Source organism: Syngnathoides biaculeatus, chromosome 15, assembly GCF_019802595.1.
Source record: "Syngnathoides biaculeatus isolate LvHL_M chromosome 15, ASM1980259v1, whole genome shotgun sequence".
Taxonomy (NCBI): Eukaryota; Metazoa; Chordata; class Actinopteri; order Syngnathiformes; family Syngnathidae; genus Syngnathoides; species Syngnathoides biaculeatus.
The window spans coordinates 12,383,698-12,403,856 of NC_084654.1; the positions used below are offsets into that span (position 1 = coordinate 12,383,698).

The 20,159-nt window shown below is 43.3% G+C and overlaps 1 protein-coding gene across 1 annotated transcript; it reads left to right on the top strand.

The window, feature by feature from the left end:
- Positions 1-7,499: 7,499 nt before the first annotated feature.
- LOC133513490 (bcl-2-modifying factor-like) lies at positions 7,500-19,573 on the top strand. Its single transcript, XM_061844344.1, has 5 exons — positions 7,500-7,704; positions 9,265-9,461; positions 10,109-10,305; positions 15,551-15,663; positions 15,766-19,573. Exons 2-5 carry the CDS (start codon positions 9,290-9,292, stop codon positions 15,848-15,850), a joined length of 567 nt encoding a protein of 188 aa, XP_061700328.1. The 5' UTR covers positions 7,500-7,704; positions 9,265-9,289; the 3' UTR covers positions 15,851-19,573.
- Positions 19,574-20,159: the final 586 nt, after the last annotated feature.

The window sequence follows — 20,159 nt, forward strand, 5'->3', positions numbered from 1 at the left end:
TGAATAATGGTTGTATTTTGGGCCTTACATTGTGAAACGTTTCAAGTAGGCTCACTAATTATCGTAGGGTGCTGCTGCTATTATAAGATATTAAGTAAACATTTGAGTCCAACCCAAAATGACTTTCTTGTGCAAATAAAAATTCAACATTGTAATCGTCATCCTCAGTTACTGCCTGCAGCCATTTGTGTTTATAATAAACTGCATCAGTTACATAAGCAACTTGAGGGCTATAACGCCGGTAATGCACCGCAGGATATCATTATCCCTAAATATACTCCCGAGTAACATGATGTCATTGTAGCCATGATATTGAGCAATCTTACTGGGGGTTTGGAAATTTACCATGAAACCTTGAAAGTTAAATGCCACAGAGCTACAACGGTACAATTCAAAATCGGATACATCCATCGAGGGACATTGTTGCTTTTCTGATCCGTTTTTGCCTCCAGCATTTTTACTGCACAATAACGTTGTGTGTGAATGCTTCTCTCTCAGCACAAGCACAAAAAGTATTGGGCACTCGTGCAAAGTGGACAACCTGACACTGTTTACTCGCTGTCCCTGTCAAAGTGACTGAGCTGCGGGACACTTGAAGAGCATGAGTCACTATATTCAGTTTCACCTGCATGACAATAACAAAGGCAAAGGCAAAGCCAGCATCAGACGCGCTACACCTGAGGCAGGTGACGTCACGGTGACCCCGAGGCGGTGACCCAGCGGCAAACCGAGCACTTTGTGTAAGGATAAAAGATTAGCGCTTGTTTGCGTTTTCACTGCCCTTTGAGCCTGAAACAACCGAAAAGAAAATATCTTACATGAAGGCCCCACTTGCTGAGAAAGCACTGAAGTGAAGCGTTTGAGTCACTTGGAAAACACGCCCCTCACACGGCCACTGATGGAGGCTCCTTCCACTCTATGCTGTTACCGTGTGTCTCAAAGAGTCTCTTAATAATGATTTCCTCCATCCTTTCTCCTATTAGGTGAGGCTTTCTCAGCCTCCTGGATAACAAAAAAGTGATTAAATATGAATGCTAAGTGTTTGATGGCTGCAGCCCAAAGCTGAAACCAGATCCAGCGCGGGCCACAGGCAGCATAATTAGTAGCTGGTGACAGACATTATTAATGGAACTCACAAGTCTCTAAGTCGGACCTCCAATGCCGCGACAGCCTTTGAACCTTCCAGTTAATTAAGGTGCAAATAAATAGATCTTGGTACAGCTGCCGGTTCGGATCGTAATCAGCTTTATTTGAATTGTTTAAGCGATTAAATATTAAGCTACTTGTAACTTTTATTGGCTCTTCTCTGTAGTCTAACCTCTGGCTAGATCATGTTGAAAGCATGATGAAAATCCTGCAGAAACCGTATCACCATTTCAAAGCCTGCGAGGGCCAGTGTGACGCCTTCAATGGCGGGGAAAGCCCTTTGTGTGCACGCCGAAGGTTTTTTAAGGCTCTTTAGATTGTCATAACCCCGGCGCGAGATTGACGCATTTATGACGAGAGCTTGCCAAGTTTTGATCCTTTGCCTCTTTTGCCGCGAGGCTTTGGCCACCGCTGTGCTTCCACACTTGAGAGGGAGAGGCAGAGTCATGTCCGCAGCTGTGAGGACATGCCCGCCATGACGCTGTCGGGGCTTTAATGTGCCGGGCAGATTAAACAGCCCGGCTTTGTTAAGTGGTCAGCTCCCACGCAGTTATCCAATCGCAACGACCGCGAATGCAAGTCTCTGCATGTTGCTGCATGATTATTTGCCTTTCCGATCACCCTCAAAGCCCAGAATGAATGAGCGGAGTCGCTTGACACCCAATCAATGTTCATTAAATCTCTCCCGCCAATGAGTCGCCGACGGGCAAACTACGGAGATCAATCCCGGAGTCTGCGTTTTTAATTGATTCTTCTCACTTAACATGAAAGCATCACCTGTAGTGTGTGAATTATGAGACTAAAATGTCTCGAAGTTTGAATCCAAAACGCATTGCATCATGCGGGGCTCTTCAACATGTTGGCAGCCTGCAGAGAAGATCAAACGGCTGACCCCTGATCCAGGGTCAGTGAGTCCATAGCAGTTAAAAGTACTTCAACAGTTAAGTTGCTCTCTTCTTCAAATCCGACAAAAGAAGAGACTTGAATAATGATATGGAATCCACGTACTGTACAGCAGTTTGAAGAGCAGCAAGGCAAACATGTAAAACGGATATCTTAATTTTTTTCATGCATTATTCTTACCAGCAGTGTTTCGCAAACTTCAAAATTCATAAAAAAAAAAACACTTTGTGAGAGGGGACACAAACAACTGAGAATGTGGTTGCACAAGTGTGCACACCCTCTTATAACTGGGCATGCGCCTGTGTTCGGAATTAATATATCATGTTGAAACTTGGTGCCACGGTGGTGCAGCTGGTAAAATGTCGGCCTCACAGTTCTGAGGACCGGGTTTGATTCCGGCCCCGCCTGTGTGGAGTTTGCATGTCCCCGTGCCTGCGTGGGTTTTTCCGGGCACTCCGGTTTCTTCCCACACCCTCAAAACATGTAACATGAATTGGACATTCTAAATTGCCCCGAGGTGTGATTGTGAGTGTGGCTGTTTGTCTGTACGTGCCCTGTGATTGGCTGCCAACCAGTTCAGGGTGTACCCTGCCTCCTGCCCGTTGACAGATGGGATCAGCTCCAGCACTCCCCGCAACCTTTATGAGGATAAGCGACAAAAGAAAATGGATGGATGTTGAAACTCATTTTAGATGGGAGAAATAAAGTTCTGGGGTTTTTGTATGCTTTTCCTGCCATTTTTCCTCATTGGATCTTACAGCACAAGTCGTGGTCTGCAAAGAGCTTTTGCACAGCATTAGAGGCATCTCATTGTTCAAAGGTATCATTGAGGAGAAAGATCCTCTAGAATTTCCAAAGCAATAAATAGACAATGGAATGCAGTGAAGTTGGGAAAATCTGGCACATCAAAAAGAACCAAACGTCCCTCCAAAATGAAGGAAAAGACGAGAGGAAAGAAGAAAAAACTGGACACGGAGGCTGCCAAGTGGTCCACAGCAGTACAAGAAAGAGCTCCAGGAATTTCTGGCAAGTCTTCGGACAGTTCTAGTTCTGGTTCAGTTCACTTAATTCCAAAAAGTATGGCGCGCACTCAACACAGATCCAAATATCGGGCTTTTGCCATTAAAAAAAAAAAAAAAGTAACTGCAAACGCTTACCAAAAAATGTACACTTCACTTTCACTAATCAGAGACACTTTAACTGATGGCAGGCCTGTGCTGACCCATCCCCATTTATATGAGGGTGTGCACACTTTTGCAACCACTTTATGTCAGGTGCAAATTTTTACTCCCGCTCCTGGACAGATTTCTTTTGCTTTGTCTTTCAATTGAGTTTTGAAATTTCGCTTGGTCTCTATTTTTTTTAGGTCTTGAAAACCTGCCATTTGAACAGAGCTGTTTAAACTTTTTATATCAACTGTATTTAGTATGAGAAACATTTCGTAGCACAATGCCGAAGAAAAATGTCCAAAAAAAAGTGCAGACAAAGGTCAATTACGTACCTTACGCCACTTCATGGAAGCACATTAAATTGCTTTGCCTGTCACTATATGTCGCTGGCATATGTAAACAAACTCTTTTTGTAAGTTAAATTTGGTGATTTCTTAAGGCAAACTGGTTAAGACTCATACATGAACACGCACGTGCAAGATGTCATAACAACAAAAGTGCAACTCGGCTCTGTTGACGTGGGTGAGTCGCTCACGGTTATGAGAAAAGGACGTCAGCTTCAGGAAACCTGCCGGGCACAAATGGGTGATCCTCAAAATGATATGGAATGAAGCAATCAAGTTCCCAACCTTTAATTTAGTCATTTCTTATATGTTATTTTAACTCAAAAAGGCTACTTGAGTTGGGGGGGCATTTGGCCATACGGGGTTGTATGGTGACCTGGCGCACACAAGGCGGTTGCTGCCTCTCGTCTTCTCAGTTACAAGCCGCAGATCAGGTGGCATAGGTGGCATAACTAGGCCAGGCTCCTCAACTAAAGACCTGGGGCCCCTCCACTCCCCACTGCTACATTACTCATACCGTCTTCGCGGGAGAAGACCGGTGAGGGGAGTGCTGAAACTCTTTTAAGCTCCACTGTACTCAGCAACCACTCCAGACTGTTGCCGAATGCACGTAACAAACACAGCATGTTGCGCACGAGCCTTGCATGTCAGAGTCTTAAAGTTGCAGCAGTTAATGGGCTTAAAAACCGCAGATCACTTTGATGACACAATAACAAACCTAATCCCGTAAGCGGTTTAACATTTATGCTTACTATATATGGATCTTCAAGTCATTGTGTGCAAACATTGAAACAAAGATTAAGATGTGGTCACCTCCTTTGTTGCTAATCGGACTCTGCTCATCCTGATCATATAATATTATTGACGATGAAGAAAAATAAACACAAATAAATGGACGAGTGTAGTTTTGCTCACAATGTCATGAGAAACGTCAGGAAAAGCAGAGTCGCGAACCTCTGTTGTTATCAGGTCACCGTGACGGCGCCGTCTTTGCCATTGGGTCAGTGTGCCACACACATCAAATCTAGCAGGCCAGCAGTCAGGATGCGGTTGCCATGGTTGCTATGGAGCTGGTCCAGTGCGAGCCAATGAAACCCTCGCTTTCCGGTTACCAGGCAGGATTCCCACTTTGTTTGGATGGGGAACCGTGCTTGTGTATGATGCACGCGCCCGTATGGGGGGAATGGGCTTTTGAGGTTACATGGGAAGTAGGGCGTGTGATTGTGCAGCCATGTGTCTTTGCGCATATGTACACGATGCGTGCGCGCTAGGATCTTTCTTGCGCTTGTGCAAGCATGGCTGTTAGGAAACAACTTTCTGATGTAACATAAACCGATGCCTGCTTGCCTGCCTGTCTGGTCTCTCCTAGGGATCTCAAGCGTCCCGTCCATGGGAACCCATTTGTGAGACGTGGCTCTCCACCATGAAAACACATGTGCTCAAAAAAAAAGTCAGTTGCCATGGTCACGGCTATTTATTATTAAGTAATGCGTGATAGTGGATTTCAATGTTTTCAACGAGCTCGCTGTCAGCAACACATCAACAAATCTATTTATATGATGACAAGAACTGTAAGGACTTCATCTTTATTCATTTTTAATGGATGTTGTAGTAAATACTGCGCTGAAAGTTGCCTTTCTACAAAGATTCAAATGCGTGATGAATTAATCATGTATGTCGTCTTGGGATTTGTGTACTAACGTCGATCCACACTCTGCCATTATTATTTTATTTTGTCTAATGTCACGACAATCTCCCGTAACAATTAATGAATTTCGTCCTATTAATTGCATAGGACACTATATTGTATCGGGTGGTAAGGGGCCTCTGTTGGTAAAGCATTGGCCTCACAGTTCTGAGGTCCTGGGTTCAATCCCAGACCCGCCTGTGTGGAGTTTGCATGTTCTCCCCGTGGCTGCGTGGGTTTTCTCTGGGCACTCCGGTTTCCTCCCACATCCCCAAAACATGCAACATTAATTGGACACTCTAAAATTGCCCTTAGGTGTGATTGTGAGTGCGGCTGTTTGCCTCCATGTGCCCTGCGATTGGCTTGCAACCAGTTCAGGGTGTACTCCGCCTCCTGCAAGCTCACTGCGGCCCTCGTGAGGATAAGCGGCAAGGAAAGTAAAATTCCGACGTTCTTAACTGTCATGGAAGAGTAATAAGAAGTTACTCGTAAATAGTCAAGTGCTACTTAAATCTCCATCATGTTATTTTCTTCACTGTAATGCGGTTAGTGTATTGCAGTGGCCGGTACACTGCAGCAAGTACACTGTATGCTTTCTTGACAGTCAGCTGGAGTTTATTTGTTGTGCTCAAACACAAAGGGACGCTTCAACTCATGCTTGTTTACGGTGCTCACTCATCCAAGACGTGATCAGCTTTCCAGGAACCCGATCCACATTGCGCCCACTCCTCTCATACTGGATCAAAGTCCGAATCCCCGAGTATGTCCAATACTAGCAACACGGAGGAAGCAGATACCCGTGACTTCTCCCACAGCTCTGGCGGTGGCCACGGCAGAGATAAAGGACGGAGGGGACGGGGGAAGGGTCTGCGGGAGAATGCTGAGGGTGAGAGGACCAGCTGGCCACGGGTTTATTGATCAGTGCTTGGCCTATGGGGAGGGGTGATCGGCAACACCCGATCCCCATAATGATTGAATCTATCTGCTCAGTGAGATTGCCTGTTAATTGTCAAAATACATGCTGGCCACAGCATTGGGTGCACTTCTCCAACTACAACTACAACTAATTGTACATGCTGTTTAGCATTCATAACCTCATCAGAAAAATCAACAATTATCATTTGTCATCTTTGGAGAAGCAGGAATGTGACTGATTACATATCCATCCATTTTCCAAAACGACACATAATTAAAGCTGCGAACTGTGAATATGCTAAACAGCCTGGAGGAGTATTTTTTTTTTCAATTTCCAGAGTAGTATTGATAATAGACCAAAAAAAAAAAAAAATCATCTTTTGGCTAAGGTTTTACAACCTAATGAGCACCTCTCTATTTAAATATTCCCATCCATCCATCCATTTTCTTTGCTGGTTATCCTCACGAGGGCCACGGAGAGTGCTGGAGCCTGTCAATGGGCAGCAGCCAGGTTGCCAAACAATCGCAGGGCACATGGAGACAAACAGCCACACTCACAATCACACCTAGGGGCAATTTCGACTGTCCAATTACTGTTGCATGTTTTTGGGATGTGTGACTAAACCGGAGTGCCGTAGAGAAAACCCACGCAGGCACGGGGAGAACATGCAAACTCCACACAGGTGGGTCCGGGATTGAACCAGGGACCTCAGAACTGTGAGGCCAATGCTTTACCATCTGAACCCACCGTGCCACCCCCAATATTTGTTTTCCTCCAAACCACTTGAGATTGTTTATTCAATACTATTGTAAATGTTTTGCTTTGTAACTATGCACCGTTTTTTTTTCCAAGCAAAACATTTTAAACCTGCCAGATGACACTTTTGCATTAAATTCCTAGCGTCCTGGTTTATTTCCGTCACTTGTAGTCGCTCTTGAAGTGCAACACAGTGCCAATATGTTTAAGGTGTAGGAGTGATCAATAATCAAATATGAATAATAATCACTATTATGGGCATGTTGCATGTAAAAGTAGTTTTAAACGTGCACGCTACTGGCTTTGTATACAGTATTTTGGGATCAGATGAGTGAGAATAGTGCGCTCCGCTAGTAGTAGCGTGCAAGAGCTCGCGTGAGTGGGAATTTCCCTTCCACGTGTGTGAATACGTGACGGCAGAGGCGGGATGACAACAAAGTCGACGATTGGTTCCTACGAGGGACTCTTAAAGGGCGGTGCTGCGTCTGCGCCCGGGGCCGCCGCAGTTGTCCGACAGAAATACGGTCGCCTTTAAGAGGGACTATTTACCAAGCGGAGGAGCCACGCCCCGGCGGCGGAGTTTAGTTTTTGGAGCTGACGTCGGCGAAATAATATCGGCTTGTAGCACTTTTCCCCACAGAATGGAAGTTGTCGAGGCGGAGATACGGGCTAAACTCGGTTGACCTGTCAGGATATTTAGGTCGGTTCACATTTGTTTGTTTGTTTGTTTTATGCGTCTCTTCTGGGCCCAAGTCCGCATTAACAACGACGTCTGCGTACTGGGTAAGTTCCTTTTTTACGGACCGGCGCGCCGGCTTTTACGTAATGTAATAAATTTGCTTGCACATTTATGCTGTTTAACCTGCACTTAGCCGAAACCAAGCTTAAATATGTTTCACTGGCTTTTCGGTGTAAAATAAAACGTGCCATAAATTACAATAATGACAAATATTTTGTGTATTTTTCCGTCTTTTATTGCGATCACATTTCCCTCTTGTTCAATTACATTACTATAAAACAACAACCTAGCAATTTAAATGTCGTAAGACTCCAATTAAATATTTACGAGTCTATTAAACATTTATGAGGGTCATTTAGTCCTTTAAAAAAAATTGTGCCGTCGATTAAATGCTGCATTTACGATTTCTCGTTTGATTTTTTGTTAAGGATGTTTTTTTTCCCCCAATATGTGTTTGTTTAAAATTAAGTATTCGCACACGTTGTAAATGGTCAACCTAATCAAGTTTTTTTGGGGGAGATACAGTGTGTGCACGTATATATATATATCTGTGTGTGTTTATGTGTGCGAGAGGGGAGCTGCTATAAATAAAGTGCACAACTAACCAACCAACCCCCACTCTGCTTCATTGGCTGTATTGTCTGTTACAGCAGGGGGAGCCATGACACAAATACGGCTCACTGCCTTGCAAAGAGCAACTCAGGTTGCCTGGAAGGTTTTATTTCTTTCTTTTTTTCTTTTTTTTTCTGGCTCATCCGAGTTCTCTGTGGTCCACGCCATATGTTTGTTTAAAACAAAGCATGGAGTGGTTTTACTCACAGTGTTGATTGTGAAGGCCCACGGTCTGTACTGTCGTGAATCTCATGTGGTCGAGCACATGTTCGGGACCCAAACTGATTGTGTGGGGTGAAGAAATGAAAACTTCATGTCAGTGAGTTGGCAAGCTGACAAGCCAGAGTAGGGAGAGAGATTGAACGTTTTCCACCAAGACTGTCATTACTCTTTTTCTGTGAGCCCTAATTTGGTGGTGTGGTAGTAGTCTAACCCTGTATTACAACTGCATGTTGACTGGGGGATTACTTGGTGCAAGAACTTGTACTTCACCCGTACTTGGATGACTCTCTCACTCCCTCGCTGACTCGGGGGCTGAGTGCTATGAATCACTGTCACTGTTGAATAGCAGCACCTTTTGCCAGCAAAGTTGCAAGATTTTTCTTTTCTTTGTAAACCTGTGTTGTGTCAAACTGTTAACTGCCTTTATTACCTTCTGTGTTGGAATTTTACAAGTTAATGGTTGGGTCAGCTTGGACACAAATAAATCTACATTTCACTTACCTCACAAGCTGAATTTTGACCACATTGTGGTTTCAAGAGAGAACGGAGCAAAATATCATCTTGCCACAGAGGGAGCCCTTTTCTCTTCCCCACTTTGTCCATTGTGGTTTAACTGATTGGCACGCAAACATTATAAGCCAGACAGTTTGTTATGCTTATGAGTGTATTAGAAAGATGCCCGAGATAATCATGAAATGACTGTGTCCTCATGGTGGGATCAATCCTCTCAATCCTCTTCTCCCCAACCCCCTCCCCCCTTTACCTTTCAGTGTGCTTATTGTGTAGCATCCCCGTATGGAGGATGAGGAGGATGATGTGTTTGAGCCAGACCTCCACTGCTGGCGCACCCCATTCAAGGAGATAAAGTGCGAGGAGCGGGCTACGCAGACACCTGGCCCCGTCCTGGCATCGAACAACGGCATGCTGCCCTGTGGAGTCGCGGAGGAGCCGAGACCACTCTTCTACGGTGAGTCCGAGATCAACGCCGACGAGGAATGGCGAGGGCAACGTTTCCCTCGTGCTTGTGTGTCGCTTGTTGTAAAAACGCAAGCGTGATTCTTTAATGTGAGAAATGGGAATGTGTGTTGTTTCACTGATGTGACCTGTGGCGCCTGATAGTCGTGATCACGGCGAGCTTTTATGGCGCGTGTGGAGTGTACCCAGCTGCTTTGCTATTCAAACGGCGCCAGGCTGCCATTGTGACTGAGCGGACATGATAGGGGCGACTACCTGTGTGAGTAGGCTGTAACTGATTATCAGTGACAGCAAAGTTTCAATGGCACCATATACTGCATTGCCGGGTTGCTCCGTAGTGACGATAGAAACCGACCTTATACCACATTAGGTGAGTGTGACTTTTAACGCCGTAGAATGAGTCACTGTGATTGGCTCTGGGGAAAATACAGCAGCTGTGAAAGTTCAGTTTGAAGCCAAGCAGGCTGACTTCTTCTGCAGTTCTTGGCAGTTCTTTCTGCCTGCTATATCGTCATTATCATCGTCATTATCAGATTCTCACACACAGACACACAAAGAAAAGCTCAACAGGTATCATTGCTATTCTATTTTTGTACATTGTTAAGAAATACTAAGTCCGAAACTCAACTTCTTTTACAGGTAACGCAGGTTTTCGATTGCACTTCCCGGCCCACTTTGAGCTCGTTGGGGATCAGGAGGTGAGACGGCGAGACAGCGAAGACGTAATGGAACAGCAGCAGCAGCAGCAGCCGCCCGTGGCACGCAGCATAGAGGCCTGCATCGGTCAGAAACTCCAGCTGATTGGAGACCAGTTTCATCGGGAGCACTTAGAGCTGGTGAGGAGGAAACACAAACACAAAAAAAACCCAGCACCGGCGGCAACAGTTGTAATCCCAACACCCGAGTCTGACATTCAAATATTCAATACTCTTGCTGTAACAGTTGAAAAGATTCATGCGCTATCTCAGTTGACATTGTTATTATTACAGGTATTATTAATTTAATATTTAACATGTAACATTCCCTGTTGTTGTAAAGACTCTGTCACACTGAGCGCTTTGTATTAGTTTTAACTTACTTAACATCATTAAGGGATGATGTTATGTGATGATGAAGAACAATTATGTAGTTTAATTCAGTCTGATCACATCTGCTTATTCAACTCAAATATTTTTGTGGTAACAGTTTTTTTTTTTCTTTTCAATTAAAGTAGCCCATTGGTCACTTTTACATACTCATAAATATCTCCGTCCCCTTAAGCAAAATACAGCAAATTACAGTATATTGGACCAAAAGTTTGTTCTCTATTTATTGTGTTTGCGCCACATTTGTTTTGGAGACGCTGTGTGCACTCCCTCCCTCCCAAGCCCAAGACAAGCTGAACCAGGGCAGCCCTTCCCCCCACTCACCAAGCCCTCCGCTGCCTCCTCTTCCTGTTTATTACTCTCCCCTCTCCTGTTCTCTCTGCAGACTGTGATGTAGGCAAGTAGCAAAGAGAGGATGCTTGGCCTCGGCATATTGTATTGTGGTCAGGGTGACACTGTCCACAGAGTCGCCGTACTGCACAACAAACACCACTTTTATGTGTTTTATGTACGGGCTTGTAAAACTGTGACACTACACGAACCACCTTTGGAGCTTTCGCATGCAAAGAATAAGTGTCCTGTTGCACAACTGGTTAATCGTTTATTTTAACAAAAAGAAAAAAGAAGAAAAAAAAGCAGAAGTGGCGGTAGTGTGTAAACATGTAACCTGAAGCTGAAGGCGTGAGTCTGAGGGGAGCAGCTGCGGTTCCAGGGAGTCTCCAGTCAGCCCCTTTACTGGGCGAAACGTGGTCAGCCGAGAAACCATAATAAGACATCTTACACACACAGGGTGGCTGGACGAGAGCTGGGGGGGAAATATAACAGTCAATGAGGTCGTGAGGTGGAGAAATTAACCTCAAATTACAAAGTATAGTACAGTGACTTTAGAATTGAAATGCTCCAAAACTTGTAAAATTTCAAATCCAACCAGCAGTTTTTGAAAACAATACTGTATACCCTTTAAGAACTTTAAGGTCGAACCAGCATCAGGTGTCATGTCAGCGAATCTCGTGAGACCTCAACATTATCTCTCCATATGCGTTTCTCTTTTTGTTGAACTCTAAAATGTGGAACTATATCAATAGGTTAATAAGAGAAGATAGTAAGACTACATTATGTAGCGAATGGAGTGTTCCACCTTCGAGGTTCCACCATCGCAACCAATTTATGACCCCTCCTCTTCCTCTTCCCGTATATGACTCTTCTTCAATAAAAATCCATAACTGGGAGGTTTCACAGTTTGTGATTTTCCCATGCGCTAATCAAGCTGCAGTTAATATTAACGCCGCTGCAGCTCAGCAATTTGTCACGCATCCTGCCTCTGGCAGCAGAGACACTCAGACCTGATGCCAGGAGCAGCGAGGTGCGATGCGGCCGGGCCCAGTGATGCGCACCAAAGTCCGAGCGGAGGGTTTTTGCGTCGCAATTTGTGTTAACTGCAGCGAGGCTCGGGTGCAGGTGAGGTCATATCCTGAAAGAGAGGATTGACAAGGCAGTGCGGTCGTGAATAGGAATGTTGCCGCGCAGTGAGCAGAACAGGGGGGGGGGGGTTGGTGTGATTAATTAGAGTCGAGAACCGGATGCCTACACTTTGTGTGTGTGGTTTTGAATGCGTGCAGCTTCATTAATTGGTTTTCCAACTCCGTGGTGCAGTTGTGCAATTTGTTTCATTGAGCCTGCACGTGCTCATACATGAACACGAGTTGTTTATCAGCTTTGTGCCGTGGCTCACTTCTCACTACTACACTGTCTGACTGCCCATGAAAAAGAAAAAAAAAAAAAAAGAAAAACTCCCCTCACTCAATAGTAGCGTTAGTGTTCATCCATTTTCATTCCTGTCAGTGGGTGATTGCAGTTATTCACTGCAGACACTTGTCCCTGAGCCGTCCAAGTGCTTGGACTGCCATCTGTTTGATGGATCGGGGAGCCTTGTGGCTGCGAGGGTCCTCCGTGGGAGCTCATGGCCCCCTTGGCAAAAGCGGGGATTAGGTAGCGAAGGAGTGCCGGAGGATGCTGACAGATAAATTGCTCTTCTGTCAGAGAGGGCTAGAGGGGACACTCAAGTCCCCAGAGGATTGCCAACATTAGCTGCTCTGCCATTTGAGACATAGTGATAATGACAGTCACAATGGCAGGAAGACGGCTCCAGCTTGCACAGGGCAAGGAGCAGAGTTGGGTTTCATCCCCATGGTTTTTTTTTTTTGTTTTTTTTTTAAACACACCGATGACTCCCAGAGCTTTCGATAGGAGGTGTTGAAAGCTGGTTTGAATATTCCCTTGGTGTGTGTGTGTGTTTGTGTGTGTGTGTGTGTGTGTGTGTGTGCACGTGTGCACAATGCACATGACTTTATCTCTGCTGTTTCAGCACTTTGCAGAAGGGAAGAAATAAAAACACACAGAGGTGACTTAGATATCTACTTGTGGCGCTTTTTTTTTTTTTTTTGATAGTTGTCTGCTACCATCCAACGTCATGAAGTTTATTTTTCTTTGGCTCCTCGGCTCCTCCCTGATGAGAGTTTGTTCTTGCTCTGGAGGCGGGCCCGCTTTGCCGCAGAGATAAGGGCAAGCTCATGAGCAGCTGGCCTGATCGACAAACCACACGGGACACTGATAAAGCACATCAGTGCGGCGTTCGAGTGACGACACTGAGCATCTGGCTAAACTCTGTTGTTCTGTTCGCGGCTAAATTTAGAGACTCATTTTGACAGTTGGTGGCTTGAGTTATTTCTAAGTTTTGACAGGCCTCCTCGCTTCTTTCAGTCCCAATGTCACGCTCTTAGCTTGATGGAGTAAAGGACAAAAGGTCACTGTCAAGGGAATGTTCTTTTTCTGTTTATAAAGACAAATTTCTACTCCTCTGGCTTCTAGTAAACAGACTTTTGCAGAGTAATAAAGCACTCTGTTTTGACTCTTCCAAAGTGTTGCACCTCAATACATATTCTTTTACATTATTTTGTTCGGTTGTGGTCCCGGGTTATAGGCTGGGTTATGGCGCACGTTTGGCTTTAATCTTGAGTTCACATTTTGATTTTTAACACTGATTGATGCAACAACTGGGTCATTCATAGTTAACACGCTGAGTCACATACAAGACGTTTTGAAGTGGACATAAGCGAGGTTTTGCAATTTATTGTTTTTATCGTCCGTTAATTACCTACTGTACCAGAAGATTAGTTTGATGACGTTCCCTCAGCGCAATATCTGTGGACTTTTGTATCATGTTGTAAAAGCAAAACCAGGATTTACCAAACACAGACATGTTGGCTTTGATGTGTCAAAGTGACCTCAACTGCAATATTCCTCAAAGTGCCCCCGCACAAGCCGAGTTACACAGGACACAATTCACAACACTCCCACAATTCTCTTCTCTTTTTTTTTCTTACTTTTTCGCAAACCTGAACAACAGGCAAGTAATAGTTTAGTATCGATGTACATAACCTGGTTGGAAGTCAGCCAAGGTTATGTAACACTTGACACAATCACCACGCAATTAGAAGAAAAGTAGCGAGGCATTGCAGTTTTATCTAAATGCCACTCCTTGGCTGCTCACAGGTTTTGAACTGCATCCAAATTGACGCATAAGCAAACTTCACTTGCAGGAACGATACCCGAGAGACGGCACGTTTGCGGAAAATATTCTCAAAGAATCAGTAGGTCTTTATCTTAACCTGTTGTATCAGTCTGTTGGATGGTGCACCAGTTTTTAAGAGGTGGAATGGGCGCTTTGTCATTGCCTTGGCAATCGCAGATCAGCAATTTAGCAAAATGTAATAATGGTGGCTCAGTCTGTTTAACTCTCTTTTTCAGTTACCCCTCTTGTCCATTAGATGAATTACTCGTATTTGTTACACATGCCACAGTGATTGGAGGCAACGTGGCATTACACACACTGTTCAATTTCATGAGCTTGCTTACTTTAATTCTGACCTTACATAATTGGAACTCTCAGGTCAGGCTGTCAACCGGCAATTTGTTCGGATTCTCTAACAAAAAAAAAAGGGGGATTTTCTAGGGTTAGTCCAAACATTTATTACCGTAGCTGGTAATTTTGACGCCACACTTGAGTATTCACAACAGTCAAATGTTCATAAAAGGAACTATAAGGAAGCAAAAATATGACACAAATGAGACGCTTTGAATGCAAGTCGGCTAACAAAGCAGCTTTTTTGTTCCTCTACTCTTAACACGACCTGTTGTCACAAAAAAGCCAAAGAAAAAGCAAAACTCCCTCAGAGTTGACTTACATTTACTGAACACATCCACATTTTACGACCTTTCATAAACAATTGCGTCATTTCTGCCTGAAAGTAAATGCCACTTGACAAATGTCGGGGGAGGGAGTGGAAAAGCAGAAAGAATCAAGTTACTTGAAGCCTTGTTTACGGTCCTTCGAGTCTGAAATGGCCTTAACATTATCAGGCGTGGCCGCGTCTGCTTTTCGTCCAAAGATGAGCTGCCGCTCTGCTACTGTACCTCTCGCGTGCTGAGACGTCTTTCCCGGAGGCTCCCTGCCTCTCATCAAGAACTCCCTAATCCCATTTGGTGCAATTATCTTATCTCAGCTTCTCAATGGCCGAGATAGCGTTATCCCTCTAATCGTGCCCACACAGTCCAATTGGCTCACAAAACCGGGGTCTCCTCCTACCGCGACACTGCTGCTGGGCCTTGCCAGAAAGATTACAAACGTGCGTACACATTTACAGTACGACTGGGAATATCTTGAGAAAAAGGCTGTCTCGAGAAGGATTTCCACACACCCACAACCAAAAAAAAAAAATTCTCTTGAGTTGGTGGTGAAGAGGACCGCCGCTATTATAATATTATCATCATTTCAGCATGTGGTTTTGTTTTAGCCGCTGTATCCTTTCCATTGTGTTCGGCGATTGTCAGCAAACACAAATTCATGTTTGTAGCCGGTGCCTATTTATAAACCAGCGCTTTTTGATTGCGTTTCACTGGATGCCCCGCCAACATCCGTCTGTGTTTGTATTTGCAGTATCATCGAAACCAAAGGAATCGGGGGCTGCTGTGGTGGCGTCTGGCTACAGCCATGTTCGGCCTGATTTTTGACAGGGGGTTCTTGGCCGGACGAGGCGGAGCGAGACGGAGGTGAGACAGTCTTGCCCTCGTGTCTGTTTTAATCATCTCCACGAGGAACTGGACTCCCGATGCCACTGTCGAATCTAACACGGGTCTGTTTGCGGAGAATAGCGGCACAGTTGAAGTGTGGAAGGGGTTCAAAAGGTCTCCGCGGGACGGGGACTACCAACTTTTATACGGGGGGTTTTCTTTTTAAGAAGATGCCATGATGCCCAGAGATTTCTCTACAGGACGATGTTCATATTTTGCTATAAGTGTGGTGTAGTAGTTTTGTACAATACATAACTTCATTTTTTTTTTTTTTGCACTTCACATTGTATCCATTTTTTATGACATCCACAGACCCTGGGAATGCCTTATTCAATGTTTTCTGCCATAAAGAGTATTGAGAGAATTTTGTAAAATGGTTAGAAAGCAAAAGGAAATGTGGTGTGGTGTTTTTTTTCTTTTTTTTTTCAAACCTTTGTGAAGTTTTTCCAGGTAACCACTCAAGTCGATTTATAATTTCCAAAGAGGCAACATCTCAGAAAAAAGAGCATTTTTCACCTCACTTAATAGTTACATTTATCTTCCTTACATGGTTTAAACTTGTCATTTTCCTCTCTTAGACATTCGTTTGCTGTAATATGGTATTTGGTTTTGCAGACTGTTTCTGTCAATAACAACTGCATACTTGCTCCATGTCGATATCTCCTGAGGTATTAAGGGCGGAGTTTGCAGAACTGAGTATCGCTCACTTGTTAAACAAAACTGAAGACGGAAACTGCAACGAATAAGGATTATTACTTAACGAGTTGCTCAAAATTCTAACACTGTATGGATAAAAGTATTGCCATATAGTATTTTCTTGAATTAATGACAGGGTCTGGCTAGACTTCTTAGATTCCCCTGATTATTATTTTTTTTCTTCACCTTATCAAGACATTATTTGATCATTCAATACTTCTAGATCTGTGGGAACAGTTTGGGACCCTTTTGACCCTTTATAGTTTCTGCAGAACTTTGGGATGAACTAAAAGAGACTATCAATAATCGGCAACATCTGACCTCTTATACACAGTTTAAAGTCTTGAAGAAAGTCTTCCTAGAAAAAATGTTTTACACAAGTGAGACTCACTTCTTCCTCTTTCACGTGTGTCTGTCCATAAAGTGTATCAAAGCCATCTGCTATATTACTGTCCAAGGATAGACAAAACATTTATTAGTGCTCTCACTTGTTCGAAAAAAAAGTTTTCAGTAAGTGTACTAAATGAATGTCAGGTTTAGTCAAGCCAATTGTATATCCGCTGAGAGCATCAGATATGTTTTGGGTTTTTTTTGTTTTGTTTTTTGCTTTGTTCTGTTATACCATGTTATTTGCAGACCTCCATGCCCTTGAAGTGGAGCTGTGGATCCACTGTTTTTGCACTAGCACACCCTTTACAACTTCCGCTTCTTACCGAACCAACCCCCTGTCTTATATGAAGGTTTTCACTTAGTCTTTTGCCACAACGTCCCATTTTTCAATCAGTGTTGGCCCCGGTCCTGTCTTGGCCACAGAATCTTCTCAGGCAATTCTAACGGGATTTACATCCGCTTTGTATTCTGAGCTGTGACCCTTGTATTGTCTTTGACGCTCAGACCCAGACGTGCGGCAGTTTTTTTTCCACACCAGACGAAGCAAACTAAAGACTGTAGTTATGTTTTGAAGACACTGTCGAAGATTTGTGTTATATATATTTTTTTTCCATTGACGAACACAGGCCAACTTTTGGACCCATGGAGCATTTACGTATCGGGGGTCTGTAATTACTTACTCCTAACAATGTGTCAAGTTGATCACTGCATCATGATTCAATTTTTTTTTTTTTTTTTTTTTCCTCTTGCAATCAACATATCTCAGGGACAAGGCTTTGTGGGCCACCGGTGACCTTGAGAATCACGTACATGGTTAGAGGAAGAGCAGTGTTGCCACCCGTGACGAAACCTTCGTCTCTTATGTCTTTTAGCTTTCATCCCGATTTGTTCACACAAAGGTACATTTTGAGCAAGGAGTCAGTCGGAGGCCGACTGTCCGTCAGTAGATGGTGACGAGGGGGCTACTGAGTGTGTAGTTTTGGAGGCGAGTGACGTGCACTGAATGCGGTTGTAGTTTCCTGCAAATCCTCAATGCTGAGCCAGTCCGTGTAGCCCCGTCCCGCCGCTGGCTCTTTAAGTCCTCGTTATACTGCTCCTGTTTGTAATGTAATTTATTTTTTCCTCATTATTTATTTTCTTTTTTTTTTTTTTTGTATATTTGCCTGTTTCTACTGTATACATTTGCGTGTCCGATCACTTTTGTTTTCTTTGTGAGCCTTTCACTAATTTCAAGTTGTGATCGTTGTTAGCCTGTCACGAAGAGCAGACGTTTAATGTAAAATTAGCTTTGTACAAAATGAACGTTATTGGCAGCAAGTATATGTAACCCATCCCAAAAGTCGCTGTTTCCATGGCAATTTTAATGGCGACATCGGACCTTGGTTGAAGTTGATTACGTTGTACAACTTGCCTTTCGTTCTTTCAACTTCAATATCTCCTTATCAGTTGCCTTCTTAATGAATGCAGCTCCTGCTCTTCTTTAGGACAACAACTTTAAACCTCATCCAATCATCTTTCACATTTTATCCTCGAAAATAGATCCAGGGGTGGAATATTCAAGGTTGTGATTTTCTAGGGATGGGCCCGACCAGTTCAGACATTTTTCATTACCGCTCCATTCAGTCTCCGGGCAGATTCTTTATGTGTGGTTTAGAAAAGCAGCAGCTTCAATCTAGTTATTAATTTGTATAATAATTATAACGGCAAATGTCTTTGAATTGATGAAAGGTCATCCATCGCTAATGATACGTCAGAGAAGGAGAAAGCTTAAAAAAAAAAAAAGTTACATTCACGTCCCTTGAAGTCACAGGGTGTTGGCTTTGTTCAAGTCCCGAAATCTTGATAAATGTTTTGTAATCAACATGCACTGGAAAGTACTTTGTTTCTGTCGATCCGATGGGTCCCTAATGTGTTGTTTGTTCATATATGATGTACAGTATACTTTGGATTGTTCATGTTATGTCACATCAGCTGTATATCTGTGCATTAGCCAAGTTGGCTTACACCTTTGATTTATTGGAAAGGGAAGCAATCCGCCACGGTGCCCCCGTGTGTTTTGTTACAATGACGTTCCCACGCTGCACTCATTGTGTCATGTACACATCTAGAGTGGAGCATCCCTCGTGTGTTGGGGGGGCATTGTATTTTATGGAAACCGTCAGTGTCTTCGAATTTTGTAGTCCACTTTATATAAATTTGAAGGTTTTGATTTTTTTTATGATAAGATTCCTTTGTCACATTCTTTCTTAACTTTTTAAAATGTATTTTCTTAACGGAAAATTGTCTGTTTTTATAAGGACCTGATTTGGTTTTTAAAGAGTAGGATCCTTGCAACTCCAGGATATCAAGGGCCTTTTTTTTTTTTTTTTTTAACATTCCGTGTTTGGCTCTTTGCAGCGTGTAAAGCAAACCAAAACAATTTACTGTTGATAAATTGATCTGTTGCCCTTCTTAACAGACCAGATCAAGTGTACATGTAGTATTTGTAAAACCCTGGAATATGCCTTTTAACTGCTCAGTTTCAAATGAAGTCTTGATTATCACACACTCTCTGTATACCAAGAAAGGAGACCCAGCGAAAATGTAGCATTTTTTGTAAACATTGACTGTGTGTTTTCGAGACTCTACTGTGCACTCATTTTGTGTTTATATATGTATTTTCGGGTTTTTCATATATTATGGAAGTAAAGAAAATGTGTTATGTAGTGCAATATGCTGTACATATGGAGCTTTGCTCTACAAATCTTTTTTTTTTCCTGGATTTCCTGTTGTTTATTGGTACTTTTTTTCAATAAAATTCTATTGAAGGTGTCAAGTGCAGTCAAGTTTTCTGTCTTTATGAATGGAAAACGTGTGCCTCAATGAAGCTACTTATATTGTCAGTCATAAACTTTAGAAATTCATTCCATGTAATGGTTAGTTGTATATTTTGAATTTGGCATGTTGGGGGGGGGGGGGGAATGTTGGTACTCCTTTGAGAACCAGTGTTGCAAGTCACGTGTTCCCTTAATATGACTAATTTGCGGAGAAATAAGTAATCTAACAAATTATTTCTTAATCTAATCACATTATAGCTATTTATATAACCCACAATGCATTCCCATTATGGCTAAAATGAGCCACGGGGACCTTTGGCTTGCAGATGTCGAAGTTTTAATCAGTAGCATCAATTTACAGTTGCTAGGCCACCACGTAATTTTTCAATCAAACCAACAGGACTGTTATCATACAAACCTCATTCGGAGTTTCATTCAATAAAAATGCAGGGAAATGCGCAGCTTCACTGTTGCTTCCAATAAAGTATAATCATCATTTTCCTTATCAATTTGCGTTACAGAAGTACTAAGTATTCAAGTTGATGATTGTTGCTGCTTGTTTATTTCCACAAT

What these genes read in the sequence shown, in the direction of transcription:
- LOC133513490 (XM_061844344.1), top strand. Translation starts at nt 9,290, where the DNA reads ATGGAGGATGAGGAGGATGATGTGTTTGAGCCAGACCTCCACTGCTGG. An exon ending in ATCGGGAGCACTTAGAGCTG is followed by an intron (nt 10,306 to 15,550) that starts GTGAGGAGGAAA and finishes TTGTATTTGCAG; the next exon opens with TATCATCGAAACCAAAGGAA. An exon ending in CGAGGCGGAGCGAGACGGAG is followed by an intron (nt 15,664 to 15,765) that starts GTGAGACAGTCT and finishes TGCGGAGAATAG; the next exon opens with CGGCACAGTTGAAGTGTGGA.